Source organism: Oncorhynchus masou, chromosome 32 (assembly GCF_036934945.1).
Source record: "Oncorhynchus masou masou isolate Uvic2021 chromosome 32, UVic_Omas_1.1, whole genome shotgun sequence".
NCBI classification, from domain to species: domain Eukaryota; kingdom Metazoa; phylum Chordata; class Actinopteri; order Salmoniformes; family Salmonidae; genus Oncorhynchus; species Oncorhynchus masou.
Genome location: NC_088243.1, coordinates 81,063,742 through 81,089,634, shown reverse-complemented (window position 1 = coordinate 81,089,634; position 25,893 = coordinate 81,063,742). Strand labels below are relative to the sequence as shown.

Below are 25,893 nucleotides of genomic sequence, written 5' to 3'. Positions count from 1 at the left end.
TTGACTTTGTCTGAGGCCTTTATTGGTACACTGAATAGAAACATCAACACGAAAACAGATTTTTATTTCCCAAATGACATGTGAGACCGTCTTCATGTAGAGGGTAGAGAGGTCATTCAGCTACCAGCCCCCCTCTCCCCACATCCCTTCTCCCCCTCCAAGGTGTTGAAAAGGCAACGTCAGATAACAGGTCCACGCAAATCTTAAAATAACCTCCTCTCATCCTCCACCCCCAGTGGAAAGAAAGGACGCAGGGACCAGGAGAGTGAACCGGGTCAGAATAATCTGCTTTTCCGGTTCCTATCTGAAGAAAGGCAGAGACGCATGGTTCCTTATCGCTGACAATGTGATTACTGCCACAGCTTTTCAGATTGGTTCTGCCCTGGTGCCTGGGCTGCACAGACTGTACTGTTCCCCCTGCTGCCAGCTACTGGGACTAGGCCTCACCACTGCTGAGACAAATTAGCTAGCTCCATAAGGAAATACTGACAACCAGATGCTAGACCAGAGTCACTGAAACCTGTGTGGTGCTGGGGAAAAATGTTTTTACACAATTTCATAATGTTAACATTTTATTGTGATAATCTCTTTGAAAACTGATTTCGTTACAGAGAATGTGTTACACATTAACATGAACCCCTATACTCTAAATAATGGTCTGGAAGAAACGGAATCTCCATTATTAAATTATGCTACTGGTAATATCCATTTATTTCTCTTTCAGAGCAGGATATAAATAATTAGACAACAGCTTTAACTTCCTGCAATGGAATAATACATTAACATGATAATCATAACGAGTGGTTACATTAACCAACAAACTTTACTATAAGTATTGGAAACAGCTGACGGCAGTCTGATATTTCCTTCCATGACAGACGCATAGTGTTTAAAATAGGCTTATCCCGGTAGCCATTACTACTGTGTGTGCACACTAGACTTTAAATGTTAATATGGAATTACATGTGTCCACCTGTGGCAGGTAGGAATGATAGATAAGCAGTATATTAATCTGCCAATACTCATGTCACACGACTCACTTGTCGTAAATGAGCTTATACGATCATAGTTACTCTAATCAAAGTTGCTCTAAAAGTTACTTAGTTTAAGTTAGTTGTGTCTGGTCTAGAGGAAGAAGAAGAGTCTCTTCTTGAGGATGTAGAAGACTGTGGTGAGGAAGAGTGCGAGAGCGAGGAAGATGAGCAGTTTGTCAGTGAGCTCCCTGCGGTTGTACTTAGTGATGAGCTTTCTCCCCAGCTGGATGGTTCCGGTCATGGCCTTAAACTCATCGTTGGTCTCCAGGACCGCCTGAGACGAGGTTGCTACGGAGGAGAGAGTCCACACTAGGCTTTGGCAAAGACTTTGTGTTTGGACATACCAAATAGCCGACTGTTGAAATGTGTCAGTCGCTTATGTTTGTATTTGAAAAAAGCAACTGAGAAACAGTCCTTGTGTCCTGCAATTTTAGGGCTTTTCAAAGCAAAATCAAATCAAATTTTATTGGTCACATACACATGTTCAGCAGATGTTATTGCGGGTGTAGCGAAATTCTTGTGTTTCTAGCTCCAACAGTGCAGTAATATCTAACAATTCACAACAATACACACAAATTTAAAAGTAAAATAATGGAATTAAGCAATATATACATTTAAGGACGAGCAATGTCGGCGTGGCATTGACTAGAATACAGTAGATACATATGAAACTCAACTGTAAAATGGCGGCGGAAGAAATGGCAGCAATTGTACAGGCGCCCAACCAATTGTGCTATTATGTGTCTTTTTTCGCGTAATTTGTAATTTATTTTGTACATAATGTTTCTGCAACCGTATCTTACGGAAGAAAAGAGCTTCTGGATATCAGGACAGTGATCACTCACCTCGGATTAGACAAAGAGCTTCTGGATATCAGGACAGAGATCACTCACCTCGGATTAGACAAAGAGCTTCTGGATATCAGGACAGAGATCACTCACCTCGGATTAGACAAAGAGCTTCTGGATATCAGGACAGCGATCACTCACCTAGGATTAGACAAAGAGCTTCTGGATATCAGGACAGCGATCACTCACCTAGGATTAGACAAAGAGCTTCTGGATATCAGGACAGCGATCACTCACCTCGGATTAGACAAAGAGCTTCTGGAAATCAGGACAGCGGTCACTCACCTCGGATTAGACAAATATTTTTTCTACAACAAAGATGACGCACAGGACATTCTCCAAACACACCACAGGACTGACATCCTCGTTATTTGCAAGGTACGACGCAGGTACAGAAGACAAAGAGCTGCCGTTACCGTCAATACTACTCGCCAACGTGCAATCATTGGACAATAAACTAGACGAGGTACGATCACGAATATCCTACCAACAGGACATCAAACACTGTGATATCATATGTTTCATGGAATCGTGTCTGAATGACGACATGGATATTCAGCTAGCGGGGTATACGCTGCACCGGCAAGATAGAACAGCACACTCCGGTAAGGCGAGGGGGGGCGGTCTGTGCATATTTGTAAACAACAACTGGTGCATGAAATCTAAGAAAGTCTCTAGATTTTGCTTGCCTGAAGTAGAGTATATTGTGATATATTGCAGGCCACACTACTTGCCTAGAGAGTTTTCAGCTATACTTTTCGTGTTTATTTACCACCACAGACAGATGCTGGCACTAAGACCGCACTCAGTGAGCTGTATAAGAAAATAAGCAAACAGGAAACCACTCACCCAGAGGCGGCGCTCCTAGTGGCCGGAGACTTTAGTGCAGGGAAACTTAAATCAGTTCTACCAAATTTCTATCAACATGGATTACAGGCAACATTCGCACTGAGCTAAAGGGTAGAGCTGCTGCTTTCAAGGTGCGGGACTCTAACCCGGAAGCTTACAAGCAATCCCGCTATGCCCTGCGACGATCCATCAAACAGGCAAAGCGTCAATACAGGGCTAAGATTCAATCATACTACACTGGCTACGACGCTCGTCGGATGTGGCAGGGCTTGCAAACTATTACAGACTACAAAGGGAAGCAAAGCTGCGAGCTGCCCAGTGACACGGGCCTACCAGACGAGCTAAATCACTTCTACGCTCACTTCGAGGCAAGCAATACTGAGGCATGCATGAGAGCATCCGCTGTTCCGGGCGACTGTGTGATCACGCTTTCCGTAGCCGACATGAGTAAGACCTTTAAACAGGTCAACATACACAAGGCTGTGGGGCCAGACGCATTACCAGGACGTGTGCTCCGGGCATGTGCTGACCAACTGCCAGGTGTCTTCACTGACATTTTCAACATGTTCTTGATTGAGTCTGTAATACCAACATGTTTCAAAGCAGAACACCATAGTCCCTGTGCCCAAGAACAGAAAGGAAACCTGCCTAAATGACTACAGACCCGTAGCACTCACGTCCGTAGCCAGGAAGTTCTTTGAAAGGTTGGTAATGGCTCACATCAAAACCATTATCCCAGAAACCCTAGACCCACTGCAATTTGCATACCGCCCAAACAGATCCACAGATGATGCAACCTCTATTGCAGTCCCCACTGCCCTTTCCCACATGGACAAAAGGAACACTTATGTGAGAATGCTATTCATTGACTACAGCTCAGTGTTCAACACCATAGTACCCTCAAAGCTCATCACTAAGCTAAGGATCCTGGGACTAAACACCTCCCTCTGCAAATGGATCCTGGACATCTGGACGGGCCGCCCCCAGGTGGTGAGGGTTGGTAGCAACACATCTGCCACGCAGATCCTCAACACTGGAGCTCCACAGGGGTGCATGCTCAGTCCCCTCCTGTACTTCCTGTTCACCCATGACTGCATGGCCAGGCACAACTCCAACACCATCATTAAGTTTGCAGACGACACAACAGTGGTAGGCCTGATCACAGACAACGACAAGACAGCCTATAGGGAGGAGGTGAGAGACCTGGCCGTGTGGTGCCAGAATAACAACATATCCCTCAACGTAACCAAGACCAAGGAGATGATTGTGGACTACAGGAAAAGGAGGACCGAGCACGCCCCCATTCTCATCGCCGGGGCTGTAGTGGAGCAGATTGAGAGCTTCAAGTTCCTCGGTGTCCACATCAACAACAAACTAGAACGGTCCAAACACACCAAGACAGTCGTGAAGAGGGCACGACAAAGCCTATTCCCCCTTAGGAAACTAAAAAGATTTGGCATGGGTCCTGAGATCCTCAAAATGTTCTACAGCTGCAACATCGAGAGCATGGTTGCATCACTGCCTGGTACGGCAATTGCTTGGCCTCTGACCGCAAGGCACTACAGGGGGTAGTGCGTATGGCCCAGTACATCACTGGGGCTAAGCTGCCTGCCATCCAGGACCTCTACACCAGGCGGTGTCAGAGTAAGGCCCTAAAAATTGTCAAAGACCCAGCCACCCCAGTCATAGACTGTACTCTCTACTACCGCATGGCAAGCGGTACCGGAGTGCCAAGTCTAGGACAAAAAGGCTTCTCAACAGTTTTTACCCCCAAGCCATAAGACTCATTCACAGGTAATCAAACAGCAACCCGGATATTTTCATTGTTTGCCCTCCCACCCCCCCAAACCCTCTTTTTACGCTGCTGCTACTCTGTTTATCATATATGCATAGTCACTTTAACCATATCTACATGTACATACTACCTCAATCAGCCTGACTAACCAGTGTCTGTATATATCCTCGCTACTTTTATAGCCTCGCTACTTTATATAGCCTGTCTTTTACTGTTGTTTTATTTCTTTACTTACCTATTGTTCACCTAACATCTGTTTTGCACTATTGGTTAGAGCCTGTAAGTAAGCATTTCACTGTAAGGTCTACACCTGTTGTATTCAGCATTTCACTGTAAGGTCTACACCTGTTGTATTCAGCATTTCACTGTAAGGTCTACACCTGTTGTATTCAGCATTTCACTGTAAGGTCTACACCTGTTGTATTCAGCATTTCACTGTAAGGTCTACACCTGTTGTATTCAGCATTTCACTGTAAGGTCTACTACACCTGTTGTATTCAGCATTTCACTGTAAGGTCTACTACACCTGTTGTATTCAGCATTTCACTGTAAGGTCTACACCTGTTGTATTCAGCATTTCACTGTAAGGTCTACACCTGTTGTATTCGGCGCAAGTGACAAATAAACTTTGATTTGCAATGGTGGAACCATCTCCATACTGTTCTCACCAGTGGTGTGGTGGAAGGTAAACACACACAAACAGCATTTATGCACCTTTTTTATGTTGCTCAAACGTTTACCCACCTATTGCAAAAAAGTGCATTGTAAATATAGGGAGCGTTACTTTATTCACTGTGAAAGGCGATCAGCGTTTACCCACTTTTTACCACTACATCACTGCTTCTCACTCATCTAGTTCTTCCAGATGTGTAAACACTGAAGGAAAAGGGAGCTAGGGGATGGGGTCGGGGGCCGAAATTATAAACACTACTGTCCTCTCAGAAACACAGCCTACTACATGATTTACACTCTGTACTCTAGGGGGCGCCACTCACCCAGCGTGGTCATGGTTTCCTCGCTCTGCGTCACCTGCTGTGACATCATCCGGCTGATGCTCATCAGGCTCTCAGTGATGTCACTGGACGACTGGGCCAGCCCCTCTTTGGTCACCTTTCTGATTGAAGGAAAAATAAAGATACTCTAAATCTTCAGAGTAACAGACAACAATAAGACAGAAAGTATAAACACACAGTGAAATAAGGGAACGACAATGAAACACTACAGAAGAGTATCTAGAAACAGCCAATATCTGTTTACCTATGTCTAAATTCACTATCTCCTCCATAGAGAAGAGATTCCTTCTCCAGGTTGTCTAGTGACAGTTTACTGGCCAGGTTGGCCTTCCTCCATGCTGTCTGGTTACTGCAGGGATAGGAAACATACAGTTTCATTAGGATGCTTGCTTATAGTTTATGCACTAGCACTCTATGGAAAACACCCGAAAACCATTCTACTGGAGACATGCATCCCACTAACTACTACAGATTGGATCCAGTACTGAAGAAACATCAGTAATCCAGCAACACTCCTACCATGCACTCTTACCTGACCATCTGCTTGCGGTGTCTGTCCACCTCACTGAGTAGCGCCAACTTGTCTGACTCTTTGTCCTGCTCCCTCCCCATCTGATCTAGGTCCTGTCAAACAGTGATAATTTCGTCAACAAAAACTATGACGAAAAATACTCGTCAAGTACCTATTTTTCCTGACAAACTATGACGATTACGAGACGCCCTGGGAAAAAAACACAACTATTACAAATGACTTAGTCGACGAAAATGTGACTGGACGAGAATTCCATGTGAGATTAATCAACATTTAATTTAACATTTAATTTAACATGAAGCTCATTTTCATCCATTTTGTCCAATCCTACACATGCATGTAGAATATTTCATGCAATCCTCTCATTGACATCTTTTAGTTGCGCGGTCTGATTGAGTTGAGCTGATCTGCCCGGCTCTCCCACACAGTTCCCAGGCGGTCTCTTCAGTCACTTCTGAACGGATGCGAAGCCAGGACAATGGACTTGAAACTAACCTCAAGTATAAAAATGTTTTACTTTCAAGGCTATTTTTGTTTGATCACATCACACATCACATCAGAAGCTCTATTTTATCATGTGCGCTGTTACTCATTAATCTGTGTTGCAGCTCTCGCGCCGCAGACCGCAAACGCGATTTGCGGTTGCTTTTTTCCAATGCGAAAAACTAATGCTATTTATTGAATATTAGAAGTACATTAATACTTCTGGCATATTTGTAAAGCTCATATCCCCTTTTCAATTAATCCACGTACAGTTGAAGTCGGACATTTACATACACCAAATACATTTAAACTCCGTTTTTCACAATTCCCGACCTTTAATCCTAGTAAAAATTCTCTGTTTTAAGGTCAGTTAGGATCACCACTTTATTTTAAGAATGTGAAATGTCAGAAGAATAGTAGAGAGAATGATTTATTTCAGCTTTTTTTTCTTTCATCACACTCCCAGTGGGTCAGAAGTGTACATACACTCAATTAGTAGTTGGTAGCATTGCCTTTAAATTGTTTAACTTGAGTCAAACTTTTAATGTAGCCTTCCACAAGCTTCCCGCAATAAGTTGGGTGAATTTTGTCCCATTCCTCCTGACAGAGCTAGTTGAACTGAGTCAGGTTTGTAGGCCTCCTTGCTCACACACACTTTTTCAGTTCTGTCCACACATTTCTATAGGATTGAGGTCAGGGCTTTGTGATGGCCAATCCAATACCTCAACTTTGTTGGCCTTAAGCCATTTTGCTTGGGGTCATTGTCCATTTGGAAGACTCATTTGCGACCAAGCTTTAACTTCCTGACTGATGTTGCTGATGTTGCTTCAATATGTCCACATAATTTTCCTTCCTCATGAAGCCATTGATTTTGTGAAGTGCACCAGTCCCTCCTGCAGCAAAGCACCCCCCCACAACATGATCCTGCCACCCACGGTTGGGATGGTGTTCTTCAGCTTGCAAGCCTCCCCCTTTTCCTCCAAATATAACAATGGTCATTATGGCCAAACAGTTCTATGTTTGTTTCATCAGACCGGAGGACATTTCTACAAAACATACGATCTTTGTCCCCATGTGTAGTTGCAAACCGTAGTCTGGCTTTTTTTATGGCGGTTTTGGAACAGTGGCTTCTTCCTTTCTGAGTGACCTTTCAGGTTATGTTGATATAGGACACGTTTTACTGTGAATATAGATACTTTTGTACCTGTTTCCTCCAGCACCTTCACAAGGTCCTTTGCTGTTGTTCTGTGATTGATTCGCACTTTTCGCAGCAAAGTATGTTCATGTCTAGGAGACAGAACGCATTTCCTTCCTGAGCGGTATGATGGCTGCGTGGTCCCATGGTGTTTATACTTGCGTACTATTGTTTGTATAGATGAACGTGGTACCTTCAGGAGTTTGGAAATTGCTCCCAAGGATGAATAAGAATGGTGGAGGTCTACAATTTGTTTTCTGAGGTCTTGGCTGATTTCTTTGGATTTTCCCATGTCAAGCAAAGAGGCCTTGAAATACATCCACGGATACATCTCCAATTGACTCAAATTATGTCAATTAGCCTATCAGAAGCTTCTAAAGCCATGACATTTTCTGGAATTTTCCAAGCAGTTTAAAGGCACAGTCAACTTAGCGTATGTAAACTTCTGACCACTGGAATTGTGATACACTGAATTATAAGTGAAATAATCTGTCTGTAAACAATTGTTGGAAAAATTACTTGTGTCATGCACAAAGTAGATGTCCTAACCGACTTGCCAAAACTATAGTTTGATAACAGACATTTGTGGAGTGGTTGAAAAACGAGTTTGAATGACTCCAACCTAAGTGTATGTATTTGGGTTAATTGGTCAGCACTAATATTTGTCTTTGCCTTTTAGGTTTATTGTCCTGCTGAAAGGTGGATTTGTCTACAAGTATCTGTTGGAAAGCAGACTGAACCAGGTTTTTCTCTAGGACCTTAATTGCCTGTGCTGAGCTCTACCCTGTATTTCTCTACAAAAAAACTCGCTGGTCCTTGCTAGTGCTGTTGGGGTGACAATATTACCGCCACACCGGATGTCATGACTGCAGTAAAATGCCACATGACAGTCGAGTCACGGTAATCTCCTTTTATGCACTCTGGAAATGCTTTGGTAGTACCGAACATGCTAACTACCATCCGACCACTATCGACCTGGTAGTCAGGGCTCTATTGTCCCGCTAACCCCTCGGACAATGAAAATATAATCGAAAATCCCATCAAACACTTGTCATCAAATCAGTAGGCCTATCATACTTTTACAACTAACGTCAATGTGATGATCAATTTGAAGAAAGAAGTTCAACAGCAGGTTGAAACAGTGTACAACGTGGCCGTTGTTTAAAGCCTAACATAACGAAACGGACAGCGCTTTCTAAGGTGATGATTCATTCAAAACACCCATACGCATAGGCTTATGAGCCCAAAAAACTGAATTAATACTATGATTGTGCCCTTATACAATACATAGCCTACTGCATAATACTCATGGCAGAAAAACATCAAACAAAACTGATTTAAGATCTTTGGTACATAATTGTTCTAGCCTATACTCCAAAATTAAACAAATTAGAGTAACCGTCTTTGAGTGTGGACAGTATTATTACGCATACTGGATGGACTGGTTATCTTATTCTACTCTCCAACATTTCTATCCATGAGTCTGGAAGAAAACATAGAGGCCTAGGCGATGCTGTTGGTTCATTGATTGTGCAGGCCTGTTTACAGTTAGCCTACAATTAGTGAATTTGTATTTGATTTTGAAGAGCCTAGTAATAGGGAATGTTTTATACTTTCATTATTAATTGAGTGACATATTACATTTAGCTATTCAGAATAAATATCTCACCACCATGCGTTTCCTCCTCTCTCTCTCTCCTTTATTCCTTTCTAGATTTCGCAGCCAGGCTGTCAAAAGTTTAGTGAAATATGTTTCGTTGCGAAAACATTTTACCATTGATGTTCCCGAACAGACTTGACTTGGTTTCCAGAATGAAGCACTGGTTAGCTATAGGAACAAGGTTGGAGCGCCCATGGTATACAGCGATTGGGCGGAATATCACCTTTCGCGCCGTGAGATCATGCTCCTCAAACAGTGGTTAATGCGTGGAGTGAAATACGTGTTATTATTTATTTCTCAACTGCTCATATTAAGCACATGTTCCGCTATAAAACCCAAGCAGACTACAAAACAGACCGTCGGAAAGCGCTTGGCCTCCATTCGCTATTCCGTGTGCATACAGATGACGTGTATTTTTTTCTCTGCTCATTTGATAATGAATGGTCCATTCTAAATCGAAACGAATTGTACATACCGTATTAGTAAATACAATATTAAATTGAGAAGTGTCTGGTGTGAAAATATGATCGCTTGTTGAGAGAACAGCTGTGCAGCCTGAGGCAAGGAACCGAGCGCAAGCTTTTTTGCTACATTCTCAAATCATCACAAGCCTATAGTCGCACCATGCAACCCACATATGTTTTGATTTCGAATACATTCTAATGTTTGTATCATTCATATAGGACCTGTTCCTAATGATCACTTTTACGCTCAACATAGCCACTTCATACGCGCACTTGCTCCGGAATGGGAAAAATATCATTTCTATTTTATTCACCGAAGCTCAATTATATTATTTTTTACTATAAAATCATATAAAATAAAATCATATTACGGGACTTAAGCATATCTTGTCAGCTAAATGAACAAGCCTACAGCCTATAGCATGGAGTTTAAAGCCAGATAACATAGGCCTACAGTAGACCAACTCATATTCTGTTCTTCTGAAATACATTTTCTTCATATCATGATTCTTTAGACCTGACAAAAATAAATTGTGGATTTATTGTGATGATGTATATTACATTTATTAGATTTGTTGAAATGTAGATGTTCCAAAGGCATGCATCAGTGAGTGGTATGAGTGGAGTCTTGGAGATGCTAAACGTGTTTATGTTAATTAAACTCTGCAACTGTTTTAAAGTCACCATTAGCCTCATGGTTAAATCACTGAGTGTTTTTTTCCCTCTCCGTCAACTGAGTTTGGAAGGACACATTATTGCACACAGCTTGAGTCCATGCAACTTATCACTTAAGCAAATGTTTACTCCTGCAATGATTTGGACTTGCCATAACAAAACGGTTGAACACTTATTGCCTCAAGACATTTCAGCATTTTATTTTTTATTACCGTGTAAACATTTCTAAAAAATATGATTCCACTTTGACATTATGGTGTAGATCAGTGACACAACATCTACATTTAATGAATGCTAAATTCAGGCTGTAAAACAACAAGGTGCGAATATTTTCTGAAGGCACTGTGTCTAGCAGTGGCCATCTGGCTAGTATCAACAAGGGCTTTCTACAAAATAGCAGCATCAGCGCCAAAGATTTGTATTGTTACATCTGTGTCAGCAGAGATAGTTTGGAATCAAGACCATAAGCAATATGCACAGATATGCATTTCCAAACAATGCTACTGCCACCTTCTGGTTTGGAGTATTATAACAAGGCTGAGGAGATGACGTCTTCCAAGGTCTTTGCTGTGTGAACCTTTAGAAAATATTGACTGTTGACACTGTTCAGAGGTGCTATGTACTGTCGACAGGCAAACGTTTGACAATCCTACCGGTGTGTGTCTGAGCTTTTAAAGTTGGATTTATTTGGATAGTCCATCTGTAGATGCTCTACAGACTACACACTAACCCTACACGTAAACCTAACCTTAGCAAGCAGTTGCTTATCAACCTATAGTTTATTGATAGTATGACCATCTGTAGAGCAAATCCAGACAATCCAAATAAACTGACCGAAATGACTAAAATCTTACAACTAAAATGTATTCTAAAGACAAACGAAGACTAAAACTAAAATTGCTGCCAATATTAACACCACTGTCAAACACTCAGTTATAATGTTTCCTACAACTAGCATTGATGGATACAGCTCAATATGAACTGACATATCCAAGGGTTGAATCTCAAGTCTTAAGAGGTTTCCTCAAGTCTCCCCTCAGCATATCTGACAGATCTGGACAGGTGAAATCACCACCAGGCAGTTGACAGGAAATGAGGAATGAAGGCTATTTGTTTTTTAGAACATTTAAATGTATTTGAGACAGGAGGATTAACTGTCTCTTACCTGAATCCGTAGCCTAAGGTTGTTGAATTTTGCTTTCACTTTGGCATTCAACTCTGTCAGCTTGACGTGTGGTCCTATACACTCATTGACATCCTAATGTCAATGAGTAAATGAGAGATATAGATACAATCAGACAAATGGCTTTTGTCATATATCCAAAGGTTCAAAAAGATGATCAGTCCAAATCTATTCAGACTCCCGGCCAATGTACCAAAATGGGTCAGTGGCCAAATCCCCCCCCAAAAAGGAGCCCAACCAGCTGCGACAGAAAATAAGGTTATTCTCCACAATGAGTACATGACAACATACAATATCGTTGCATTATATGGTCTAGAACAATAACCTACTGAATCAATATTCATACCTGCACGAGAGCTTTTATTTCCAAGTCATATTTGATGATTTCTTGCTCGCATATTCGGACGTGGACATCCGAAGACGCCATGTTTGACAACAAACTCGTCTACGGCAAACCGCGAGGAGTAACTGAATTGACTTTCCCATAGTTCGTAGAAATAGCGCATCTCTTTACTTACACAGCAGAGGACATTTCGGTCGTGAGCAACAACAACCGGTTTAACAAAGCAAAAACATGTAAATCAATACGTGGATTGATTGATGACGTTTAATATCTAACACTTCTAAGGACAATAATGAATGCCATCACACACACAATGAAGGACATATGGAATAAAAAAAGTTTGCGTTACATGCAACATACATATTTATGGGGTACGGAGAGTCCAATAATGAACTAAAGGAGTCTAATGTTACTGTTGAGGGGAATTTGCTCTGGCAGCCAAAACAGCCAAATACTCCACCTAATCATGAATCGATTCTCCATTGTGGTACGGTCCTAGAAAAGTCCTCTACTTTCAAACCACATCAAAATAATTTCTCAAATCCAAAATATATACTTACTGCACTGATTTAACATGGTTGCATCTGACAGTATTTTTCTGACACATTTATGGCGTGTTTCTTCCCTTTACACAATCACAGGTAGCTAATTAGCATGTAGTCCCATCAATCTTCCTGTCTTTTTTCCATAAACAAAACACTGTAACATGGGAATATGGCAGTGTGGGAACCCTAACCCTATAAAAAGTGTGTAGTAATTTAACCATACAGCAAGCGATGCGTGTTAACGTTTAGAGCAACAAAACTCCCCTGGCCAGAAGATACTGTCGTCAATAGGCGCTAAAGGTAGTTAGCATATATAAAACGGGCTAGGCTAACTAGCAACATGCCTTGACAGTATCATATATCAATGTTAGAGAATCAAAATGTCATACAGCACATCACACAGAACATACAAATCAAAGGTTGATACTTTATTCTTAAAGCACTAAAGAGGATTTCTCTAGAAAAGTCCTTTTGGGGATCCGTTTGTACAAATCATCTTTGCAGGCATCTCTCCACTCTCACTAAGGTCAGGTGTCAAAGGCTGGGTTAAGGCTTAAGCTATACAAAAACAGTTCCCTTCGTGAGGAGGTGATCGAATGAGGGCTTCATTGGTGTACAGCAGTGAGTCAGGTCCTCCCCTGCAGAGAACAGAAGAAAATTGTACAGATTAAAATAGATAGAGGAAGCCACGACTACAGACTATTGACAGAGAACAGTTTATTTCTTCATTAATTGATTTTATCTAGTGGCCTACACATTTGCAGCTAAAAGGCTGAATCGCAGTATAGATTAAATAAAATAGAACAAAATAAATTGAGTGATGATATGGACCTCAGGTTTATCTGACTGGGTTTACCTGTAGCAGGAGAGGGGTCGAGGGCTGGTAGACTAGGGCCAGTGGGTTTACCTGTAACAGGAAAGGGGTCGAGGGCTGGTAGACTAGGGCCAGTGGGTTTACCTGTAGCAGGAGAGGGGCCGAGGGCTGGTAGACTAGGGCCAGTGGGTTTACCTGTAGCAGGAGAGGGGCCGAGGGCTGGTAGACTAGGGCCAGTGGGTTTACCTGTAGCAGTCGAGGGGTCGAGGGCTGGTAGACTAGGGCCAGTGGGTTTACCTGTAGCAGTCGAGGGCTGGTAGACTAGGGCCAGTGGGTTTACCTGTAGCAGGAGAGGGGTCGAGGGCTGGTAGACTAGGGCCAGTGGGTTTACCTGTAGCAGTCGAGGGGTCGAGGGCTGGTAGACTAGGGCCAGTGGGCTTACCTGTAGCAGTCGAGGGGTCGAGGGCTGGTAGACTAGGGCCAGTGGGTTTACCTGTAGCAGTCGAGGGGCCGAGGGCTGGTAGACTAGGGCCAGTGGGTTTACCTGTAGCAGTCGAGGGGCCGAGGGCTGGTAGACTAGGGCCAGTGGGTTTACCTGTAGCAGTCGAGGGGTCGAGGGCTGGTAGACTAGGGCCAGTGGGTTTACCTGTAGCAGTCGAGGGGTCGAGGGCTGGTAGACTAGGGCCAGTGGGTTTACCTGTAGCAGGAGAGGGGTCGAGGGCTGGTAGACTAGGGCCAGTGGGTTTACCTGTAGCAGGAGAGGGGTCGAGGGCTGGTAGACTAGGGCCAGTGGGTTTACCTGTAGCAGGAGAGGGGTCGAGGGCTGGTAGACTAGGGCCAGTGGGTTTACCTGTAGCAGGAGAGGGGTCGAGGGCTGGTAGACTAGGGCCAGTGGGTTTACCTGTAGCAGGAGAGGGGTCGAGGGCTGGTAGACTAGGGCCAGTGGGTTTACCTGTAGCAGGAGAGGGGTCGAGGGCTGGTAGACTAGGACCAGTGGTAGTACATGTACCAGATGGTATCATTCTTTAGAGCTGGTCCAAACAGAGGGTTGAGCTGGGCCAGGATCGCTATCAGCCAGCTGGAAACATACAACACATACAAATGATTACATAACTACACATCTCTGTCATGGCTTCTGTTATGTGTAATGGCTTTGTTTGTGCTCCCCAGGAAGAATAGCAGCATCTAAGGCATATCATGGGGATCTAAATGAAGAATAAAGATACTTGTACATGTCTTTCACTTTTAGACATTCTTGTTCTACTCTATAGTAATGGAGGAACATGACAGCAGGGCCAGCTATAATAGAGGAAACCAACTAAGCACTCAGTACAGCAGACTGAAGGAGACAACATAGCACGCTACTTTCTTCCCTCAGCTGCTGTAGACTATCCCCATCACATGGCCTGCACTGGCCCCTGGTGGAGATATGGCAAAGTAACACGGCATGGTTATCGCTCGCCTGACAACTTTGAAAGCTAAATAATTAACTATGAAATTAAATGGCATCTCAGGACTAACAGGTTATATTGAATGGGATCATTACCTACTGTACAAGCAACAGGTGTACTCTGGGACCCTTACCTACAATCCTCTGGGACCCTTACCTACAATCCTCTGGGACCCTTACCTACAATCCTCTGGGGTCATTAACTACCGTACAAGCAACAGGTGTACTCTGGGACCCTTACCTACAATACTCTGGGACCCTTACCTACAATCCTCTGGGGTCATTACCTACCGTACAAGCAACAGGTGTACTCTGGGACCCTTACCTACAATCCTCTGGGACCCTTACCTACAATCCTCTGGGACCCTTACCTACAATCCTCTGGGACCCTTACCTACAATCCTCTGGGGTCATTAACTACCGTACAAGCAACAGGTGTACTCTGGGACCCTTACCTACAATCCTCTGGGACCATTAACTACAATCCTCTGGGGTCATTAACTACAATCCTCTGGGGTCATGAACTACAATCCTCTGGGGTCATTAACTACAATCCTCTGGGGTCATTAACTACAATCCTCTGGGGTCATTAACTACAATCCTCTGGGGTCATTAACTACAATCCTCTGGGGTCATTAACTACAATCCTCTGGGGTCATTAACTACAATCCTCTGGGGTCATTAACTACAATCCTCTGGGGTCATTAACTACAATCCTCTGGGGTCATTAACTACAATCCTCTGGGGTCATTAACTACAATCCTCTGGGGTCATTAACTACAATCCTCTGGGGTCATTAACTACAATCCTCTGGGGTCATTAACTACAATCCTCTGGGGTCATTAACTACAATCCTCTGGGGTCATTAACTACAATCCTCTGGGGTCATTAACTACAATCCTCTGGGGTCATTAACTACAATCCTCTGGGGTCATTCACTACCGTACAAGCAACAGGTGTACTCTAGGCCTACACTTTTTTTCTCTATTGTCAAAACTGACCATGAACTTTGAGGGTGTCAACATCTGTAACAGACTGGTAAGCACTATGTATTGAAGTTGGGACATTGAAATCGAGCTGCAGTTGGCCCAATCAATGAGTATGGAGAATAACCTAAGGGTAAAGTGTTCTCTCTCGGTGTCTGTGTGGGACATATGCATAGCACATAACTATCTCCAAATATAAGCTAATAGTCCAGTTTCACACTTCCATGGAAAGCAACTTAGCTAGGCCTAACATTGTGCATGATGCGAGACTCAAACACACAACACTGGGGTGTAATCATTAAGAGTTTCTAGTCAACAAATTCAGCTAAGTCCCTCACAGTTTTGTTCTGTTTGGTTCATAAACAGTAAAGGGTTTCCGTAATGAATACACCCCTGATGTTGCCCGCCTGCACCTTGTTCCAACCAACTGAGCCAAAGTAATACAAGAAGGACCCTCAGTGATACTGTGAAATATTCTGCTACATTCCTGGGGGGACTAAACTTACAACAGGTAGCAGCAGACAGCAGTTAGCACCAACATGGTAACTATCACTCTGTGGAGGAGGGAAAGAGGCATTATTCCACTGGACCAAAACATTACTACAAAGCAGTAACAAGACATTAAGCTATACATTTGTACCCCTACAAAAAAACATTACTCATATCTATGGTTTATTATAACAAGTGCTCATTTCTCAGATGTTCCACTAGACCTAGTTCATGCAGATAGGGCTTCATCATGCCAACTTGAGTCACCTGCAAGTGACAGAGCAGATGGGCACTAGACATGGACTGGGGAAGTTCCAAAATGACATCTTGATTTGTCTATGTTCCATTAATTCTTTATCCAACAAGGACAAAGAAGTTTCAAAACATTGTCAAATGTTACATTTTATTCTAGTTAAAACTAGAGCTTACTACTACCACCTTTTATAGTTAGCAACATGTAAATTAGCTAAATAACGTTAGTGTTTTTCTATCACGTTAGCTAGCTAATTTACTTACCCTCTGTTCGGTCCTTTGGGGATAAACCACGGCAAAACTCCACCAATAATCCCCCAAAACAGAGTCATTACCGACATGGGAATTACAAAACTAAGCGCCGCCATGTCTGGCTTTTGGAAATAGTTTTAAAAGTAGAAAAAGTAAACGTATACACTTGGCAACGCTACTCAAAGCCGAAATAGCGAACTGTTGCCAGGCCCCCAGACTCGGAAGAATGGATCACATGATGTCGCCACAGTAAACTGGGCGTGTTGCGGTACCAAAAGTGTTTCATAAACTGATCCTAGGCCAGTGTTTTATAGAGGAAACTTGATCCTATGGGAAATTTTTGTTTTTGTAGTGTTTTTGGATAAACGCCGAAAATAAGGTCTGTGGTAACACAGGTTTAGGAGATCTTCTACATTTTGTTCAATGAGATAGGCGTCATCACCTAACTTTACTTTTTGTGAATTTACGTAATAAAAAAGGCTTAATAATTCATAAAAGTAATGTTAACTGGCTGATATTATCTCATAGAAACAAAAAGTACAAGATATCCTAAACCTGATCTTACAAAATCTCCCAAACCTCAAAACTATATTCTTTCCACATAGGAATGTCTGAACGAACCAGAGGTATGTTTTCCGGTTTTTAGGACTACAAGCCGACGATCTCTACTCTCCCTTCGTTATTAAATGAAGTCTAAAGCCATCCAAATATTTCATTCATACGAAACTTTACATTTTCCTTGGCTAAAGTTTGGGTTTATATTGGCAGAAAACTGCCAGTTTTGGGCCCCTATTAACAGTCTCGTGCTAAATTGATACGATTTGACATTTAGATTAGATCATGATAGCAGGGGATACTGGGTGATCCTAAATCAGCACTCATACAGTAACCACGTTTCCATCCACACATTTTTTATGTGAATAAAGTCCAAACGGATTAAAACCAGCAAGTTTTGGTACAATTGTATAATGCCGACAGATCATTTGTTCGTCAGACGTGGAGGGGTCTTTTTGTGTTGGTAAAGTTTGTTATGCGACGGAAACCTTTTTTATGCGCAAATATTGATATACCATCATATCGAACTAAATTTGTCAAGCGATGGCATGTTGTGGTCCTCCCACTACAACTCGGGAAAGCATGCTCCCGAGTGGCGCAGCGGTAAAACATTGCATCTCAGTGCTAGAGGCGTCACTAAAGACACTGGTTTGATTCCAGGCTGTATCACAACCGGCCGTGATTGGGAGTCCCATAGGGCGGCACACAACCGGCCCAGCGTCGTCCGGGTTAGGCCGTCCATGTAAATATTTTTAACTGACTTGCCTAGGTAAATACAATTGGCTAGACTAAATACATTATGAACTTCACGGGGTGGTGAAAGTGCACGGTGAAATTGATGCTCCTATTCAATAAATATCGATGGTCTCAATCTAGTGACATGGAGCAATGCTTGTGAAAAACAGTCTTGCTCTTATCCATAATCGCATTATGTCAACTAGACTACCCCCACTGTATCTGCGAGCTGTTGGTGAGAGCGCAGGTGCCAAGACCAGAGTAGACACATTTGCTATTTAAGGCAAGTTTAACAAAACTATCCGTAGAGTTCAAAATGTGATGGAAACATATTGAACTTTTGATTTTTATTCGTTACATGAAAACGTAATTGGAAAAGAAAAGTGTGCACAAAGAATGTGAACCATCATGCAATCAGGCTGGTTCCAGCATGCTAAACCAGAGTATAACTAGGCTAAACAAGAACATCCCCATACCTGTGGCTTGCCCACGGTGCAGTACTGTACTGCAATTCTTCCATTTACGACAGACAATGAAATTGATTTGTACAGCAGTTTATTGTAAGCAATAGATTTTCACTCTGCCATCTTCTCAATGGTTTCCTCCTTGTATTTGCCCTTCTCCTTTCCGTCAGCGCGGGACTTAGCCTTACGCTCCAGGATCTTCTTGCGATCCTTGTCCAGCTTTAGCCTGGTGATCACAACCTGGGAGGAAAGAGAGAGATGTGAGGATTGATTCTCAGTTGATTTCGATAAAAACAGCGGTGAAAAAACTGATTGTGAAATCCAAAATGAATTTCTCATCACGAAGAAACATCTCAGCCACAATACTAGTCTAGCTACATCAGAAGCCAGCCAGGCTTAGGAAGATAAATTGTGAGTTTCTGCAAAACAGTGGACTTTATCTGCAACCCCAATCAGAAATGACAAATACATGGCCAGACATAACATGGAGAGCCATTCTATTAGACGAACGAGAAGAGCCCTCTAATTCTACAGAAGACCCGGGGAATCATATCAAATGTATTACTACTAAGGATGGCCAAAACTGTCTGGAGCCTAGGTTAAAACCTTATCTTCAGTTTCACAATTTAACATTGAGCCTAGACAATGTCCTACATGTCAGGTAAATGCAGTAAGTGGAGCACTAGCATGTAGTCAATGTTTCCTCCCCAGCTCAGCATACATTGGGTGCCTGTCTTACTACATGTTGTTCAAACCAGTCAGGCTGACTACATTCAACTAATCTTCCTTCGTAACAGAAATACACCCATTGCCATGACATCCAAAAGTTGAAACCAGTGGTGATTGGCAAATATCTACATTCGCTCAATTTACCCTCACCAGGCACCCTACCGAAACAGTTGAACTCTTTCTCAATTAACTGTTCCTTGATTTCGCTCCTCCGTCTCAAAGTACGTTGGAGAACGTCAGAGGGTGGGAGAAAACGTCTTGAAACCGAGGTGTCACCCAGACTTGTCCAACAGAAACACGCAACTTTGTTCCGTTTAAAAAATATTAAAAAATCTCCCAATTGCACCAACTGAACGTGACCACTGAGCTTGGACACTGTAAAAGCTGGATGTATTTAAACATTCCAACAGGTACCCATCAACAGGTAGCTGCTGAGAAGGGTAGTTATTTAGATGCATTTTTTCTCTACACTCCACAATGATACAATACAAAATAACAATTTGAACCACTCAAATTGAGTTGCGAAACTAAAACAATGATGATCCAACATGGTACAGAAGTCATATATAATACATCTATACACATAAACAAACTAAGTACATGCGTGTGACTACAGGTAAATGATAGAGCCTCACCTTGCTGGGGTGGATGCCGACGTGCACCGTGGTTCCGTTGGCCTTCTCTCTCTGCACACGCTCAATGTAGATTACGTACTTCTTCCTGTAGACCTGCACTACCTTGCCAATCTGTTGGCCTTTGTAGTGTCCACGGACAACCTGCACAGCACAAAAATGGAAAATGACATGAAAAACGACATCACCCACGTGAACAAAATCCTAACGCTAATTTGAATTGATCTGAAATCAGGTGTTAGTTCAGGTCTGGCCTGTACTACAGGGCTGGATTTTTATGTAGTTCCTCATGCATGTTAGTAGCAGCTAGTTAGGCAATCTCAGAATTTGTATAAAGTCTGTTGAAACGCGTGGTTCTGGGGGTCTTTACCTGGACTTCGTCGTCCTTGCGGATGGGCATGGACCTGGCATTGTACTTCTGACGGAGCTCCTTGGAGAGGGGGGAGGACATGATCTTCCTCCGGATGTGTGAGGGGGCATTGAAGTGCCTCTTGCGGTTCTTACGCCTCGAGGATGTCACAAATGGATTCAGCTTCATGTTGATGGCTGCAGGGCAAACACAATTGCCAACAATCAGATTAGAGGGTTAGCAGTGACTGACGACTTGCTACATGTCAAGCATTTGTCATTTCGGCTATGTGTTTGTTACAAGTAACAAACCAACACCACAGCATAGTTTATGTACAACACAAAGTGACAGAGCCAAGAGATTTCCCACCTGAAAGATAACGTTTGTTCGCTAGCCTTATAAGCGAGCACCTCAAGCTGCAAAATGTTATTAAGGTGAAGCTAGTTAGCTACATAGATGGGTAACGTTAGCTAGACAGTCCTTTTCTGGATCTCATGTCACTACCTAGCTACAACAGCTAACGTTAGTTAGACTTGAGGCCCAACAAACAGCAGAACTAAGATTGAACAATCCAGGGACAATCACCGAGACCACTAACTAGAAGTTTACACACAGATCTATTATCGGTTATACACGCGTCATGTCCATGCATTCAACATTACATGGGTACACACAGCTAGCATTAGCCACATAGCTAGGTAGCCATGTTAGATGATTGTCAAGCGCAGTTGACTTCAGTGTTAACGAAAGACAAACTACAAATCAATGCCTTGGGTTTCTGGAAACGAAACACTACGCGAACATATCGTGTAATTAACGTTCAGGCTCAGTTGAATTTCCAGCCATTCTCTAGAATTGGTAGCTTGCCAGCACAGGTTGAGGGATGCAGATTACGGGACGTTTGATAAAGCTATTAATACACAATTTGTCTCCAATACTGACCACTATAGAATCATAACAGGGGTACCTGACTTTACATGTACTTTGGGGGATGTACAAAAGTGTATAACATAGGATGGATGTTGATTACGTTGGTGAAATTGTCAACCAGGAATTCTTACCCTGCCGATAACTCCTCTGTGGCCGGCGGAAAAGAGACCTTCATTGTACTTCCGCTCCGATTAGTTCACACACGAATCCCGCGAGAAGTACACTCAAATTTAGCAGGACAGGAAAATGGTCAAATTCACGCACTTATCAAGAGAACATCCCTGGTCATCCCTACTCCCTCTGATCTGGTAGACTCCCTAAACACACATGCTTCATTTGTAAATTATGTCTGATTGTTGGAGTGTGCACCTGGCTCTCCGTAAATAAATACAAAAAAACAAGAAAATGGTGCCGTCTGGTTTGCTTAATATAAGACATTTGAAATGATTTATACTTTAACTTTTGATACTTAAGTATATTTTAGCAATTACATTTACTTTTGATACTTAAGTACATTTAAAACCAAATGCTTTTAGACTTTTACTCAAGTACTATTTTACTGAGTGACTTTCACTTTTACTTGAGTCATTTTCTATTGTGGTATCTTTACTTTTAAAGAGAATTGTATGAGAAGTATGGAAATTGGGTACTTTTTCCACCTCTGAACGTATGCATCAAACTGTATGTGTAGACGGCTTGACAGAAATGGTAGCAGAAGGGGAATGTTGAACATATCCAGATGATACTGCGTTCTCATAGGCTTACAATTATGTTTTGATTATATCTTGAACAGTAGCTAAGATTATATTTGGTTGTGATCTTTGCAAAATAACTATTTTGGATGCAGCAGTTGTTAGCTAGAATGCTAACACTCATTGATTTAGGCCACATATGTCAGAGTCAAGGCCCGCGGGCCACATCCGGCCCGCGAGAAGGTTTTTTACGGCCCCTGGGATGATCTTGATTTATTATTAGAACCGGCCCGCAGACCGCAGCAAGCCGGCAGCCCGCAGATCTTTTACACGCACCAATACTACATTTCCCACAATGCAACGGTGACGCACCGAGCAGTAGGCTGCTTCATTTCAATATTTATTGGCACAGCAGTCGTCAGCATCACAGTAAAATTAACTTTCAGATACCCATCAAAAATGGCAAAACGGAAGGTGGACACTGAGAACCGGGGTTTCAAACAAGGTGGGAGTCGGAGTATATGTTCACGGAGGTAGCTGGAAAACCTGTGTGTCTTCTGTGTGGAGAAAGTGTGGCGGTACTGAAAGAGTATAATCTGAGACGACATTATGAAACGAAACACGCGGACAAAAACAAGAATATGGACATGGAACAAAGGCTACAAAAGGCAGAGGAATTAAAACGAGGCCTCAAATCTCGACAGGCTCTGTTCAAAAAAGCCAAATCACAAGGCCAGGCTGCTGTCAAGGCCAGTTTTATTTTGGCAGAAGAGATCGCTAAATCAGCCCGGCCATTTACGGAGGGGATTTCATCAAAAACTGCATGATTAAAGTTTGTGACGAAGTTTGCCCAGAAAAAAGGCAACTCTTTTTAAATGTGAGTCTGAGCAGAAACACCATTGCCGAGAGAGTAGACCAGTTGTCCATCAATCTAAAAGAGCAGCTTGTGAAAAAGGGAAAAGATTTCATTGCATATTCCTTGGCTGTGGATGAGAGCACCGACATTTCTGACATTGCCCAGTTGTCAATTTTCATCCGCGGAGTGGACTCCAGCCTAAGCGTGACAGAGGAGTTTTTGGCTTTACGTCCTATGCATGGCACAACTACGGGGCATGATTTGTATGAAGAGGTGTCAAGATGTGTAAATGAGATGGAGCTGCCTTGGGAAAAACTCGTGGGTTTGACAACCGACGGAGCACCTGCGATGTGTGGACACAGGAGCGGACTGGTGGCGAAGATACGGGAAAAGATGCAAGAGGAAAACGCGACAGGTGAGCTGACAGCTTATCATTGTATCATACACCAGGAAGCGTTGTGCGGTAAAGCCTTGAAAATGGAGCATGTAATGAGCATCATCACGCGCACAGTTAACTTTATCAGAGCCAAAGGTTTGAATCACCGCCAGTTCAAGGCATTTCTGACGGAGTTAGAAACGGAGCATGGTGATTTGCCTTATCACACAGAGGTGCGATGGCTAAGCCAGGGAAAGGTGCTTCAAAGATGTTTCGAGCTTCGTGAGGAGATTTGTCTGTTCTTGGACAGCAAAGGGAAAGACACAACACAACTCCGAGACGAAATGTTTCTGTGTGAAATGGCTTTTCTGTGTGACATTACGAGTCATCTGAATGCAATGAACTTGCAGCTGCAGGGTCGGGATCATGTCATCTCTGATATGTACAGTACAGTGAAGGCATTTAAAACCAAACTGACTCTGTGGGAGACGCAGATGCGGAAAGAAAATTTGAGCCACTTTCCCAGCTGCCAGACCATGAAAGAGAAGCTCTCTACCAGTGCGTTCCCGAGCGCACAGTTGGCTGATAAAATAGGTATGCTTGCCGCTGACTTTCGACGCCGATTTGCTGACTTTGAAGCACAAAAAAGCAGGTTGGAACTGCTCGGTAACCCATTTGCTGTTGACGTGGAAAGCTCACCACCAAACCTCCAAATGGAGTTGATTGACCTCCAATGCAATGATGCACTGAGGGCAAAATATGCGGCAGTGGGTGCTGCGGAGTTCGCCCGTTTCCTCCCCGACACAATGCCCCAGCTGCGCATCCAGGCTGCTCAAACGTTGTCTATGTTTGGCAGCACATACCTGTGTGAACAACTTTTTTCTTTGATGAACCTGAACAAAACATCACACAGAAGTCGACTTACTGCTGAACACCTCCACTCAATTCTGAGGATTTCCTCAGCTCAGAGCCTTACCCCGAACATTGATGAACTTGTGGAAAAGATGGGACACCACCAAGTATCACCCTCAACCTCAAACAAGTGAACATTACTGTGCAATCACATATTTAGAGTTTTTACTCAGTTCAAGTTTAAAAGTTAAAGTTTAATATTTGTTTTCACTGCATGTTACTTCTCCTTAAACAAAGTGTTGTTTTTGATTAATAGATTTTTGCACTTTATTTTATTGTATTTCAATCCAATTATATTTTAAAAATATTTCAGTTGAGTGGATGATAGAAAATTGCTATTATTGTTTTTTTCTTTGAAGTAAATTTAGCCCACTTTTGCTAAAATAGAAAATATAGGCTACTGATGGTGCCTTGAATACCGGTTTCTTTCATTTAATGTTCATGTTATGGGGATTTTTATATAAAGGAAATTTGTCTTTTGTGTCTGTTGAAAATTAAAGATTACTGACAGAGCCATAAGAAAATATTGCTTTATTTATCTGATCATATTGGAATATATTTGTTAGGTTTTCAGTAGGTTCAATTAGGTTCACTAGACTATATGCGTCATTTAAAAAATTTTCAATGAACATTCGAACAGTCCGGCCCTCGGCTTGTAGCTAAATTTTTTATTTGGCCCTCCGTCCATTTGACTTTGACACCCCTGATTTAGGCTATAACAAAAGCTATCCAAAGAGCCATTTTACTGTTTGATGTGTTTTTTTAAGTATAATGCAGTTGATTTGTGATGATGACACACATTATATCTAATCTAAAAGTAGTCCGAAATGCATTCATAAGCAACATGTAAATAGAGGCTTTTTTTGCTGGTGTTCTATCAGAACTGCCACTAATTTGCGCGCATCGCCTTCGTCCGTGAATTTTTGTAAACACACAAAGTGTTCTATGGAAGTATAATAATTGTAGAATATTAGCAATATCGATGTTGACCAAGAGATGTCGCCATAAACCATGATGTAATTCCCTTGGACCTCGTGGACCTGTCAGGAGTTTCCATCTTCACTGGTTTACCCGGATCATCAATTAGTAGGCTAAACATCCGGAGAAGAGATCCAATACAAACTACTTTGTAGCCTGTTCATTGAGGCTTGCTTGACAAGAATTTATCACCATCATCATCTCGGCTATTTGTCAGTTTATTGAAAACATTATTCATATATTTTCTTCTGTAGCCTAGCCTAAAACTCATGAAGGCCAAGAGCTGAAACACGGTGGCTTTACTTTTAACTATATATAAATTAGGCTATTTTGATCAACCTCTGTCCTCAAACAGGTGCGGAATTTCCCCTTCACTTCGCTCTCTAAATTATGGAACTATCCAGGCTACTTCGCTTTACTCTGCTCTTTAAATTATCAAATGATCTAGGTTAATTAAGAAGATGGGGGGGTGTAAAGGTTAATTTTGAATCACGCCAAGACAAGGCATTTTCCAACTCCGCCACACACTACCCCGTACCCCTCCAGCCCCTCCCTACCCACTCGTCAGATATCCGGGAAAAGAGGCGCACAACCTCCTGTAGTGGCCTGCCAGCGCGAATCGGGATGAAATTACACCATGCAGATGACTGTCTGAACGCGGAAGCAAAAGGCGCGTTGTCATGGACACCACACTTCTCCGCCGCGCGCTGTTATAACGGTTTAACGGACCATGCTCGGCTCTTGCTGTCTGTCTGGGTGAAAGTGATGCGGTCATAGAACGAGCAGTTCCAGCTCGTTTCCTCCCTCACGGATCTCTGGTCTC

General features: G+C 42.7%; 4 protein-coding genes across 4 annotated transcripts in view; 1 reads left to right on the top strand and 3 right to left on the bottom strand.

Moving 5' to 3' along the window:
- Positions 1–12,186, bottom strand: LOC135526672 (vesicle transport protein SEC20-like). The gene is made up of 6 exons (XM_064955215.1): positions 12,078–12,186; positions 11,714–11,806; positions 6,072–6,163; positions 5,784–5,888; positions 5,522–5,640; positions 1–1,322 (listed from the first exon to the last, which is right to left on the bottom strand). The coding sequence occupies exons 1-6, from the start codon at positions 12,156–12,158 to the stop codon at positions 1,126–1,128; spliced, it is 687 nt and encodes a 228-aa protein (XP_064811287.1). The 5' UTR covers positions 12,159–12,186; the 3' UTR covers positions 1–1,125.
- Positions 12,187–12,320: 134 nt separating this feature from the next.
- LOC135526673 (V-type proton ATPase subunit e 1-like) lies at positions 12,321–17,107 on the bottom strand. The gene is made up of 4 exons (XM_064955216.1): positions 16,875–17,107; positions 16,376–16,423; positions 14,386–14,511; positions 12,321–13,257 (listed from the first exon to the last, which is right to left on the bottom strand). Exons 1-3 carry the CDS (start codon positions 16,976–16,978, stop codon positions 14,418–14,420), a joined length of 246 nt encoding a protein of 81 aa, XP_064811288.1. The 5' UTR covers positions 16,979–17,107; the 3' UTR covers positions 12,321–13,257; positions 14,386–14,417.
- Positions 17,108–18,690: 1,583 nt separating this feature from the next.
- On the bottom strand, positions 18,691–21,480 carry LOC135526671 (large ribosomal subunit protein uL24). The gene is made up of 4 exons (XM_064955214.1): positions 21,388–21,480; positions 20,348–20,523; positions 19,981–20,121; positions 18,691–18,856 (listed from the first exon to the last, which is right to left on the bottom strand). The coding sequence occupies exons 2-4, from the start codon at positions 20,513–20,515 to the stop codon at positions 18,728–18,730; spliced, it is 438 nt and encodes a 145-aa protein (XP_064811286.1). The 5' UTR covers positions 20,516–20,523; positions 21,388–21,480; the 3' UTR covers positions 18,691–18,727.
- Positions 21,481–25,765: 4,285 nt separating this feature from the next.
- Positions 25,766–25,893, top strand: part of LOC135526670 (serine/threonine-protein phosphatase 2A 55 kDa regulatory subunit B beta isoform-like) — a 93,620-nt gene continuing 93,492 nt past the window's right edge. The window contains exon 1 of the mRNA XM_064955212.1: positions 25,766–25,893. This exon is cut by the window's right edge and continues 143 nt beyond it. The gene's annotated coding sequence lies outside the window, so the exon portion shown is untranslated.